The sequence below is a fragment of the Vipera ursinii genome, assembly GCF_947247035.1.
Source record: "Vipera ursinii genome assembly, chromosome: 2".
Taxonomy (NCBI): Eukaryota; Metazoa; Chordata; class Lepidosauria; order Squamata; family Viperidae; genus Vipera; species Vipera ursinii.
Window position 1 is genome coordinate 276666687 of NC_139513.1, and position 13048 is coordinate 276679734.

Here is a 13048-nt window from a genome sequence, read left to right on the forward strand (position 1 = left end):
CATGTGGTATTTGGAGGGCACAATAAAGATCGCAATGAGAAATGTGATTTGGTACCCAAAGGATTGTGCTATACAATGTGAATGTGACATCCACGCTGCAATGCAGTTTTGAACATTCATTTTCTATGTAGCCAGAGGGTTCCACCGCAAGTGGATTATAGAAGTGTTACTTAATAACACTCCAAGCAACAAATGGCACAAAATGTAGAAACCTATACATTTGAATAGCGAAAAATATTAATTATAATAGCTATTTTTCTAATAACCTAGTTATTCCTAGATTGAACCAAAAGTTCATAACACATGAAAATGCAAAGCTCCTTCTATCGCTTAAGTTCTATTTCAGACCTGCATAAGTGAAAAGATGTGGTTCATCAGAAGCCCAATTCGGTCTGGCAACCAGCCATCATTCATGATATCACAACGTTCTTGCTCAGCTTCATCTCTCCTGTTTTCACAGATATCCCACAAACGATCCCTTAAATCCTAAAAAAACCAAAACCTTAAACATCTAAAACATCAAAAAAGTTTTATCCCAACCCTCCCTGCCCATCCCAATAAACTAGCCAAATACAATTCCACTGCAGATATCAACTGCTACATTGCCCACTTTTACACAAACTGGGACTAAGGATCACTCTAAATATAATCAGTTTTAAAGGTGACTTAAGGAGTACAAAGTTATATTAAATCAATTAATCAAATTAAATGTTTATGTTTACACTGAACTTAGTGATCAAATGTGGTTCTCAAAGCCAAAAATATGGTGTATCACTGCCTTATATGTACAAAACCATACAGAAACCCGTACATTTTCATGGTTTCAATGCAACTGATACAAAAACTAATTGTATCAAAACACAACTTTTTTTCATGGAGTCTGCGCTATCTGCAGCCTCTCTTTGCCAGAATTGTTGCTGCCTGCAAAAATAAAGGACTAGATGAGACTTTTTTTGGCAGGGGCGGGGGGGGGGGAATGGCGGGAGACAAAAGCTGCCAGTATGGATCTAATATCCTCTACGGAAGCCTGGAATGTGCATCACATGCAAAGGTGAATTGTGAATGTGACTTGGATACTTTCTTTCTACAGAAGCTTTCATTATCAAAACCAGTTCTAATGGGTCAGAAATCAGATCATACAGAGTTATTATTGTTTTTTAGATCAGTTTTATGGTAAAGATCTTGGGCCATATATCACAAAAAACTCCTTTCAGGGGCCCTGTAATCCTTTAGTGGGCGGATGCCCTTCCTGACGCCAAGCAGAGTTCGAAACAGACATTTTTTTTCTTTGAGCCTTGGAGAGGAACTTCTGCTGCTACCTAGGATTGAACTCTCAACCTTCCCAATGGGAGGTAAGCGTATTCACCACTAGGCCACCATGCCATTTATTGGCCATACATCACACAGGGAGGAGAAACATGTTGATTTCCAGATCTTCAAGCAGCTTCAGCCAACTGAGCCAATAGTAAGGAATTGTGGAAATGTAAATGCAGAGCATCTGGAAAAAACTACCATTCTTAACTTACACAGTCCAAGGCTGTACAATATGATGGATATGTTATTGGTGGCTAATGCTTTTATTATCATTATAAGGTGCTGGGGGAACGCTTCTCTGTGGCATTTTTTTTATGAAATGCTTGTTAGAAATCTCTGTCTCTTGCAATTTAAAATATTTCTCTCTTTTTAACAAAGTGAAATAGCTCAAATTGGAGGGAATCACACTTTGATTAGTACGCAACAACTATTCCAGTTATTAGGCAAAGCAAGAACAACCCTGTCCCAGAACTAAAGCTATAGGTGTTTTCTGGGGTGTCAAGCTCAATTTCATTGAGGGCCGCATCAGCATTGCAGTTGCCCTCAGGGGGCCGGGTGGGTATGGCCAGGGTGGGCGTGGCCTACTGGGTGGGTGTGGCTAGAATGCGTATGGCTTACTGGATGGGCGTGGCCAGCTCTACATCGTTCGTATCAAGGGTGCCTATGGGGGCCTGGGCAGGAGTGGGACAGATCTGAGGGTCTCTGGCAGAAGGAGGGTCTCTGGGCCAGGGCCAAGGCAGTGGGGGCCATTCCCTCACTGTTTCCAGGATGGCTTCGTGGGCCGCATGAAACCACTTTGCGGGCTGCATCCGGCCCCCGGGCCTTGTGTTTGACATCTAGACAAATAACTGAAGAGCTTTTCTTTCATGAGTTATATAATACTGAAATTATGAAAAAAATAAAGGTGACACCGAAGCAAACATTTCCATAAACTGACATTATGTTAATTTATTCTATTATATGAAAACATACTTTACTTGCAAAAGAAATAATATCGGGTAGACTGAAAGTATTATATTGCTAGTCCATTTACATGTTTGAGTGCGTTTTTCTACTGCTTAGTTTTCCCCATTAAATAGAAAATGATATGACTTCATTGCCTACATCTCAGTAGTTTATGATGGTTTGAAAAAGAGACTTTTTCTTTATAAAAAAAAAGTGCCACTTTCCACCACAGTGTGGAAAATTATTGCCTTCAACTCAATGAGGTTTTAAGCACTGCTTTGTTTAAGACAAACTTGCTGTTCCTTTCTCCTTTTTATCTGACTCACCAAGCTGCTTGGAAAGCTGAGACAACAAACTTGTCATTCCCAGTAACCTAAGCAGGTGTTGTGGTCAGTAGCCACATTTACTGTCTGTCTTCAGAGATAAGCCAATTTTGAGTCTTTTCATCTTTAGATTCTTGCTAGATACCATAAACTGAGTACCTGGTAGTGCTTTCTGCCCTACATGAAGGAAACCTGCTCACTGGCAGATTTAAGAGCACATGGGTGGCAAACAACTAGTCCTATATTCAATGAACCATACAATTCATTAACTGGTTCACTAATCTCTGCATGAAAATATATTTATTCTGTGGAACATGCAATCTCCTTTGGGAGAGGGATGTCACTAAGTAGGGTCAGAAAGCTGTCTTTTAAAACATAATGCTTAATCCTTGATGTCTACTGAAAAACAGTACAGGGAGTCCTCAATTTAGTGACCTTCCTTTTGAAGTTACAACAGCACTGAAAAAGTGACTTCTGACCATTTTTCACACTTACGATCGTTGCAGCATCCCGAGTCATGTGATCAAAATTCAGACGCTGGGCAACTGACTCATATTAATGACAGTTGCAGTGTTCCGGGGTCATGTGATCATCTCTTGCAACCTTCTGACAAGCAAGGCCAATGGGGAAACCAGGTTCACTTAACAACCAAAGTAATAACTGCAGTGATTCACTTAACAACTGTGGCAAGAAAGGTCATAAAATGGGGTAAAACTTACTTAAATGTCTCACTTAACAAAAAAAATTGGGGGCTCAATTGTGGTTGTAAGTCAAGGCCCACCTGGAAATTTAAATAAACTCCATATTCTACTTCCAAACTCTTCCCCAAGTTTTTTCTTTTGCAAGAATGTCTTTGAAAAAAATGATAAACTAATGGTCTTTCATGGAATGAAGAATTGATAATAATAATGTTTCTGACACTAGTTCATTTCAGTGGAATCTTTTTAGAAATAAAACCTTGAAATACCTTATAAATAAATAAATAAATAAATAAATAAATAAATAAATAAATAAATAATATATTTCCCTACAATGCCCCATTCATCTTAGTAAGAAACAAAACCAACTTGCTATGAATTAGTAGATCATCTCCTACTTTTAGTTAACTCTTACAATAACTCTTTGATGCAGTTCTTCTTTTGTTTCATCATCATCCCATAAGTCATCAGCCACTGAATTATAATCGACTTGCCACTGAGTCACAAATTCCTGCTTGTGGTCTGGACGCTTCAAATAGTCCTTGAAATGGTTTCTGTGAACAGTAAAATTAAAGTCCATACAGGGGGTTGGAAGACAGTGGAAAAAGAGACATGACGAAGTTTCCTTGAGCCAAACAGTCCCAAAACTCACCTTATATCTGACAGGTAATGAATGATAACATGTTGCTCATCTCTGAGGCATCGAAGTGTTGCTTTGATGTTACTGACATATGTTTTCTCTATTACTTCCCAGTAAGGAGCTAGGAATTCTGCCACTTCCTGTTGAATTGTAAAAATACAGAATTCACGTGTATTTATTTATACATTGCCTATCTTAAATGTCAAGGGAAAGGGAGCATGTCATATGTACCCTCTGGTCATGTATCAGCCAAGGTCCTCTTGGCCTATATACAAGGTTTTCTGATAAGAAAGTTATTTCTTATCCATTCTCACCTGCTAAATAAGCCCAGGGCCCCAGGCAATAACTGACCTGCTATCAAGTTTATTTATTTTACTGCACTGATTTTATTCTCTTTTTATATTTCTTTACTAGGGTGCTTGGTCAAGTTTACTGTAAAGGTAGCTATACCAAATGGGAAGTATGTAAAAATAGAATGGATTGTGTTTCACTCTAAACATCCTAAAATTCCCTAGTCTTGGAAACCTTTCCACAGCAAAATCAGAGGAGATGGTGGCAGCTCTGCCTAAGTTGGAAAGCAGTTGCACCTTCTACATTTAAAGTTTACAATGATGTATGAATCTAGCTATTTGAGTTGGTTACTATTACTCAGCATAAATTATGTCTTAATGCTGTCATTAGACAATGCTGACAGTCGGATCTGATTTCCTTGAAACAGCAGGAGACAATTACTGAGAAATATTAAAAACTTACTTTTCTCAAAAGTTTTATTTTTATATAACATTTGACCCATCATGACATCATGCTGAACTAGCAAGATAGGAGGTAAGAGCCATTCTTAGCTACTTGCGGAATGTATACAAATCAATCTATTACTGTATAAAATATGGCAAAGATTTCTTTCAAAATTAAAAAAGAAAAAAGAAAGCAAATTTCTTCAGCTTGATGCACTTATCCTCTAGAAGTGTTGGAGCTACATGGAATCCTTAGACATGGAGGAATTCCTAGACATGATGTCTAATTTGGATGTGGATCTGGATCACAAAACATATTTCTCATCAGTGAACTTTGTAAGGAAGGGAAGGGAAGGGAAGGGAAGGGAAGGGAAGGGAAGGGAAGGGAAGGGAAGGAAAGGAAAGGAAAGGAAAGGAAAGGAAAGGAAAGGAAAGGAAAGGAAAGGAAAGGAAAGGAAAGGAAAGGAAAGGAAAGGAAAGGAAAGGAAAGGAAAGGAAAGGAAGGGATCATCATGAACTGCTATTTCTGGACAGCTTACTTGGGGTAATGGATCATCACGGTAAATCCATTCACTTGAGCCAGGTTTGATTGGAGGTGGTTCAACAGTATCAGGAGGCAACATGTCTTCAGGGGAAGAGGACACTTGTCCTCTTCCTCGTGGAGTTCCTTAAATACAAAGAAAAGTAAAATGCATTTTTATCAGGGAGAAGATGAAAAGAAATTACCTAAGAACTGTAGAGAACAGTATCTTTAGACTGTCTTATGGTATAGAACAGGGGTAGGCAACCTCGGCTCTTTTATGACTCATGGACTTCAACTCCCAGAATTCCTGAGTCAGCTGACTCAGGAATTCTGGGAGTTGAAGTCCATGAGTCATAAAAGAGCTGAGGTTGCCTACCGCTGGTATAGAAATATTGATGTCTTGCTCTCATGGGAAGCTGCCACCATCATTATAAATGCGTTTTCTGGACCAACATTTGGGGACTTTGATTTTGATCATAGTCTTATATGCATATTTGTTTATGTAAGTATGTGCTTATGTTTATGTCTGTATATGTAAAAGATCTTTCTTGGGAAGGAAAGAAAATGAGTTTTGGCCACCCTAGGAAGACTTACTATCTATATACAAGCCTGCACTAAACTTTCTCCATGGGCTTCTTGCCCTATTAGACATCTTAGACTAGGGGTGTCAAACTGGCAGCTCTTGGGCCAGATGCGTCATGCACAGGCCATGCCCACCCCAGCTCTGCAAAGGCAAAAAAGTTGTGATACATCACATGACGCAATCGAGTTTGATACCCGTGTTTTAGACCCAGACTTCATTTTTTTCATGATTCATTTTCTTCTGGACAGTGAGTCTTTGAACAATGGCAACAAATGAAAAGGTAGAAGTTTTAGATGGTTAGCCACCCCATGACTGAACCACAATATACTGTATGATTAATATTTAGTAGAGTGGGAACTAGTTATTTATGTTCCTCTGGATTTCTCATGCTTTCCATCACATGTTGGCAACCAATTTTACTACTCTTTCATTAGTTCTTGCACTGAAAGGGATTTTTTTTGGAGATTCTTTGTACTCCTTGTAACTTCTTTGCTCTTGCTTACTAAGTTATCACATCACCTGTTTCCAAAAACATTTTTTTTTCAATCTTGGATCTGTACTTCTGTTCATTTCCCTTGTGTTCAATTACACTTGAGGTTCTGATGCAAATGTCAATGCCAACATATAATAACTGTTTAATTCATATCAAAAAATAACCTGTCATTTATTCATTCAATTACTATCTTCCTAAATCCAAATGTTTGTATTTATATGACATAGTGTGACAGATAGCAGCTTTTAAATAAGTGTGCTACACTTTTTGTTTATACCTCTGGGACATCATCATGAATACAGTATGAGAAGGGGGAACCACAAGTAAGCTGGAAATATAAATTCTGCCAACTTAATTTTATTCAGTATTGATTTTTCATCTGATTTGTTGACCGTGTAAATATACATTTTAAATACCAGAGGCCTCTACCACAACATATTAATTCCCATTTCCAGATTTAAAATGGCTACCAGGAAATTCAGTCAGCAAATAGAATACAGTCTTTACAAATATGTCTGCCAAAGCTACAATTTATTCCATTATCAGCCTGAATTGTTTTCATGCCATATGAAGTTTTCGTGCTAACCATAAATACAGCATAGGTCAATCTTTGCACATTTTGGGCAGGATGAATTAAGTGCATCCAAAGCCCAGTTTTATTCCATCCTACATATTTGAGAGATTATTTTCCAAACCAACATAAAATACTTCTACCCACATCCTAAAGTGAAGTCTCATACAGTGATACTCATTCAGGATTAAGGACTTTTTATAAAAAGTATTGTCTTCTCTTTGTCAACTCTATTTTGATTAATCAGTCAACCAAAATATTATCAAAATATGTCACAGCTGTTTGAAAATGAAAGTCAAGAATATATTGTAATCAATAAGTACTAAACTTAACAACAAAATTATTCTCACCTGATTTAGCTCCTGAGTCTTTTCCTTTGACTGTTTCATCTTTCTTTCCCTTTTTACCTTTAGCAGGTAACTCTGGAGTGGTCTCTATAGACATTTAATATAGATATGAAATATTTTGAGATATATTACCTTGCTTTTGTTAAGTTGGATTTTTCTCTGATCTAATATTTGACTCAAATAAGAGTGAACTTGGAAATAACTTCCCAAATAAAGAAATATTTTGGCTCATAGTAGTTGGGTTGAATAATATATATTACCAAATCAGTTAAAGATCTAGCAACTGAATTTTCACAACAAAACCAGATTTCACTGTATTTTGTGAATTCCAATATGGTTTAATTCAATAACCAAACCAAACTAGTTGCCTGAACCTAAGCAGTAACTAGTAATTATGATCACTGTAAGTTTCTGCTTTCTCTACCAATTTCATTAGCTCATCAAATCATAAGACAGTGGAAAAGAGAAAACAGCTGAGACTAATGCTGTACATATGTGGAAATTATTTATCAGGAATAATAACAAAAATCTTTGGCCCATACTTCAAGTGTATCATGGAAATAACCAATTATTTTTTCTCCATTTCTTCTAGCAATTTAATATGGTAGATGAGGTAAGATAGGGAAAGGAAATATAATAATGATTGGGTTTTCATGTAATGCCAAGCTATGCCTAGTTACAATTTATTATATAAACCACTCTCAAATTATGCTATATACTAAACCAATATTTTAACACTTTTACTGTCTTTCGGGAATTACACAGTTATTTAAATACTTCCCAAACTGGACATAGAAGGCGTATAGGCAATTGAATTGATTTTTTAAGTCTTGCAGAATTAACTGTACCCATTGAATCCATTAACTCAATTCCCCAACTCTGTCAATTTTCCCAGGATTGTTTAATACAAAGTTCAAAATTAATGACTCCCAGTACTTGGCTTGCCATAAATGAGTTCTAAAACTCCATACAACTATTAGATGGCAGCAAAGGGGTAGAACTTTCTCTAGTCTATGCCATCTAGAGATCCATCTTTTCAGCCCAAACATAGAAGGTCCATAAAAAAAAAGTAAAACACTCCAGTGTTGTGACATTAATGGCTTTGCCCTCTGGGATGTCAACATGTTTTAAGTGCATTCCCCAGCTGCAAGGGATTTTCTTATCCAGTCCAAACTCATAAATCACGTTGTACAAATCATATTGAGAGAGTTCACATTTAATTTTTTTAAAAAGTGTATGGCAAGGGACAATCTATGAGCCCAGAGAGAAAAATTTGTGAGAAGGTCTCTTCCCATTGAGATGACCATCCTTCCCAAGCTAATAACTTGATCATATTTATAGATTGCCAATTTCTTAACCTTTATTCTAGGTTATGGTAACTATCATAGCCCAACTTGGAAAGCAAAAAGGGTTTTTTTTTGCACTGTACTTGTTTATTTCTTACTGCAAAACTATCAATGCATGAAGAGTCAATGTTTCTGGATTGTTTCCCAGGTGGCTCATCACAGAGCCTGATACTGATTAGGGTTGAATGAATGAGTCAAGAACACCCAATTATTTTCCATGCCTAAGGAAGGACTATACCAGGGGTAGGCAACCTTGGCTCTTTTATGACTCGTGGACTTCAACTCCCAGAATTCCTGAGCCAGCATGGCTGGCTCAGGAATTCTGGGAGTTGAAGTCCACGAGTCATAAAAGAGCCAAGGTTGCCTACCCCTGGACTAGAACCTGAGTATCCCCTCTCCTAGTCTTGCACCTTAACTTCCACACCACATGGCTCCCAGACTATATACATTGCATAACATATATCTAATTATAGAAAAGTATTGTCACAAAACTGTCTGTTTGCTTTTACTTTTTGTCACTGGTTAATTTATTAATTACATTTATATCCCACCTTTCATTGATCATCTGAAGACTGCAGGTTCCTAATCAAATTACAAAATATCTCCATTGCTAAAGCTTTATATGGTTGGATGAGCGCACGTATACACACATCACCGTCCCTCTCCTTTGGCATCAGGATAATATCATGCTATGGGCAGAGCTGGTACATTTCTTCCACGCTGCCCCTGTTTGTGGTTCTGTCCCAATGCATCACTATGAAATTTCTCAGGGGCTTTTTTTGCACATTTTCTATGCCTGGCCTTGGAATTCACCAAGGAAATTAGAACCAAAAGGTGCTTTCTTCTTATCTCCTTATATTGAAAAGAAGTCTGTAAAGCCACAACCTGCTTGTAGCTGTACATGGGCAAGAAGGACAGCATAAAAAAAGGTAAAATGTTCCCCCGCACATGCGTGCTAGTCGTTTCCGACTCTAGGGGCCGGTTCTCATCTCCGTTTCAAAGCCGAAGAGCCAGCGCTTGTCCGAGGACGTCTCCGTGGTCATGTGGCCGGCATGACTCGACGCCAAAGGCGCACGGAACGCTGTCACCTTCCCACCACAGTGGTCCCTATTTTTCTACTTGCATTTTTTAGGTGCTTTCGAACTGCTAGGTTGGCAGAAGCTGGGACGAGTAACAGGCACTCACTCTGTTACGCGGCACTCGGGATTCAACCTGCCAAACTGCCAACCATCTGATCGACAAGCTCAGCGTCCTAACCCACTGAGCCACCGCGTCCCTATTCACTATTCAAAAGTGACCATAAAGAAATGGGTGCCAAAAAATCTTGGAGCATCAGTTTTTGAATGGAGGGCATGCATGAAGTTCTACCAACCTTTAGTTGCTTTAGTGTCAGGGGATGGAGGTGGATGTGGCAGCTCCTGTGATTCTGGCAGTGGGGCTGCTTCCTCCATCTTTTCTATGAGTGATTCTTCTGGCAAAAGGAGGATGGCCGCCTTCTGTTTTTCAGCTTCTAACTTTTCCTTTTCCTTTGCTTCAATGAAGGAATAGCAGCAAAACACACAAACGTACAAACAATATAGTAATAATGAAATATAATAACTACAATACAGTATTTCCTATTACTTTTTCAACAAATGTCTTGAATATTATTTCCCAGGATTCACATATAGTTACAATGGAAAAAGAAAAATGAATAAAGAAAAAAGATAAAAATGAATATAAAAGAAATAAAAACTGCTATGCTTCTATTTAATCTGTTTCCTAATAATATATAAGAGATTAACAAAGTGCAAGTTAAAACCGTTAAGGGAATTTGAGGACTTCTAGATGCTGCCGGAACTAGAACTACCAGCAAACCCAGCCAGCTTGGCTAAAGGCATATGCAACGATGGGATTGGCATTCCAAGAATTTCTGGACAGAGACAGATTCCTTACCTATGCATATTTAAACCGGTTTATCATGAAGTCTACACAGTAGTAAGTTCTACCGCACTCAAACTTATTCCCAAGCAAGTGTATACCGGATGACAGCTTTGAGTATCTAAATTAATGTATTCAGGTACTGATTACTGATTTTAGATTGCTCCATTTTCTTAGAGGTCCAAAACTATTTTCAGAAATTGTTGAGAAGATGAAAGTCTCCATACCTTATCCAGGACTCTTTCCATATCTTCTCTGGAAATCTGTCTAAAGTTTTTAAAAGACCATCTTTTTAAATTTCTTTATCTTATCAGAGGGAGAAGGTAGGGCAATCTGAGTCTCCTTGAACAAGAGCCATGTCTCCCTTGAGGAAAGGTAAACTGGAAATGTCTGCAATATGCACAAGGATGTGTATATTCTGCCTAAGTTCTTCAGGCTGGCAAGAGAGCTCAACAGAAAACAACGCTATTTGTATTTCTGCAATTTTTACGATGCATGTGTATTTGTGAAGAAAAAGTCTCAACAGTAGGCAATACGAAATTAGAACTCTCCCCATCTCATATTGTTGCTTCCCAGTATTTAAAAATCTCCCAGGTTACCTTGGAAGTTACATCATGATACACAGAATAATTCCAGAAGACATTTTGGGAGAACACTGCACACCTGGGTCGAATGTAATCTAGATTCCTAAAAGGGAGGGGCTGCATTCCAGAGGACCAAGAGACAGTAAAGTTTAGATTATTTGGTTGTGAGGAAGAGGGTCAAGATAGCTCATTCCGATTTCCGGTCTTGCACAGTAGCACAGCAGCCAAGGGATTTCGGGGCTCTGTGCCCTTTGGCTGAATTTCTTCCTGTTAGGGGACCCTAAATGGGCCAGAAGCTGCCCCAAAGAGGCGGCTAAGAAGGAAGGAAGTCCCACAGACCACAGAGAGATGGTGGTTGACCCGATCGGTCCAGGATAAGCCTTCCAGAAACCAAAGGAGAAAGGCTAGCCTAACTTCAGAGTCTAGCCCAGGGGTAGGCAACCTTGGCTCTTTTATGACTGGTGGACTTCAATTCCCAGAATTCCTGAGCCAGCATGGCTCAGCTTGGAAACATCTCCCTTTTCCCTCAGCATGGCTGGCTCAGGAATTCACGGAGTTGAAGTCCATGAGTCGTAAAAGAGCCAAGGTTGCCTACCCCTGGTCTAGCCCAAGCTACAAGCAACTGAAGTCAAAAAGCACTAGTTTAAGCTGATTGTAAACATCGCATTTGAATCTGGGTAAGATCATTGGTTTTCTCTATCCTACTTATTAACTTTCCTGGAAAAAAAAATTCCCAAGAAGCAAAAAACCTCTGAATGTGAAGGAGGGGGATTTTTGCCTCACCCTTTTACTAATAGAAGCGGCTAAATAAACCTTTCATGGAGGACCAAAATGTATAGAAATGAAATGAATATAAAACCTAAATTTGGATAAGATTGGAATTGTTGAATGGTTAAGATTCTCATTTTAAAGACAATTTTCTATTTTGAATAATTTGAAAAATAAACGGGTGCTGACATCTAGTGGTGGATAAAGACTATGACAGCTATGGCTTTTATACAGGAGGAAATCAAGCAAAGCTGTCCTAGAAGTTCTCAGAGTATATCTTTAATGATGCCAGTACAGGTAGTTCTCCACTTACGACTTCAACTGAGCCCGAAATTTCTGCTGCTGAGACATTAGTTAAGTGAGTTTTACTCTATTTTAAAACATTTCTTGCCTTAGTTGTTAAGTGAATAATTGTAGATATTAAATTAGTAATACAGTTGTTAAGTGAATCTGGCTTCCTCATTGACTTTGCTTGCCAAAAGGTCACAAAAAGGTGATCACATGATCCCAGGACACTGCAACTGCTGGTGATGACCTATAAAGCCCTAAATGGCTTGGGTCCGGGATATCTGAGGGAACACCTGCTGCCAGCATCAAGTTCCCTTTGTCCAGTGCGCTCCACAGGGAGGGTCTGCGCAGGGTGCCGCCGGTAAAAGATTGCTGGCGGATAACACCCAGGGGGAGAGCCTTCTCAGTGGGTGCGCCTGCCCTCTGGAACCAGCTGCCCGTGGAGCTCAGGACTTCCCCTGACCTCCGTTCATTCTGCCGGGACCTGAAGACCTGGCTCTTCGAGCTCTGTGGCCCAGGCTGAGAATTTTAATTTTAATTTTAATTTTAATTGGGGTTTTTACTTTTTTTTCAGGGATTGATGCAATTTTTAATTGTTTTTAACTTTTGTATTTCTTGTTTTAAATACCCTGTAAACCGCCCTGAGTCCTTTGGGAAAGGGCGGTATATAAATCTAATAAAATAAATAAATAAATAAATAAACTGTCATAAATATGGGTCAGTTGCCAAGTATCTGCATTTGATCACATGGCCATGGTCATTAGTGTGAAAATCTGTCATAGATCACTTTTTTCACTTCTGTTGTAACTTTAAAGGGTCACTAAATGAACCGTTATAAATCAAGAACTACCTATAGTTGCTTTAGTTTGACAAGTTTTCTGTCTATAGGTGAGGAACAATAAAGGAAACTGCTCTACATGTCGTTTTTGGTTTTTGGATACAGACATCACTCTGCTAGCTAATGAAAAAGA

The 13048-nt window shown here is 38.6% G+C and overlaps 1 protein-coding gene across 1 annotated transcript in view; it reads right to left on the bottom strand.

The window, feature by feature from the left end:
- The window catches only part of LOC310634991 (sperm flagellar protein 2-like), a gene marked incomplete at its 3' end in the record, with an annotated part of 89169 nt that overhangs the window by 15393 nt on the left and 60728 nt on the right, over positions 1-13048 (bottom strand). Inside the window, exons 19-24 of the mRNA XM_083353528.1 lie at positions 9890-10048; positions 7175-7258; positions 5194-5321; positions 3933-4060; positions 3696-3834; positions 349-486 (exon numbers count right to left, since the gene is read on the bottom strand). Of these exons, the coding sequence (XP_083209654.1) occupies positions 349-486; positions 3696-3834; positions 3933-4060; positions 5194-5321; positions 7175-7258; positions 9890-10048 (776 nt within the window). The remainder of the gene's footprint in view (positions 1-348; positions 487-3695; positions 3835-3932; positions 4061-5193; positions 5322-7174; positions 7259-9889; positions 10049-13048) is intronic.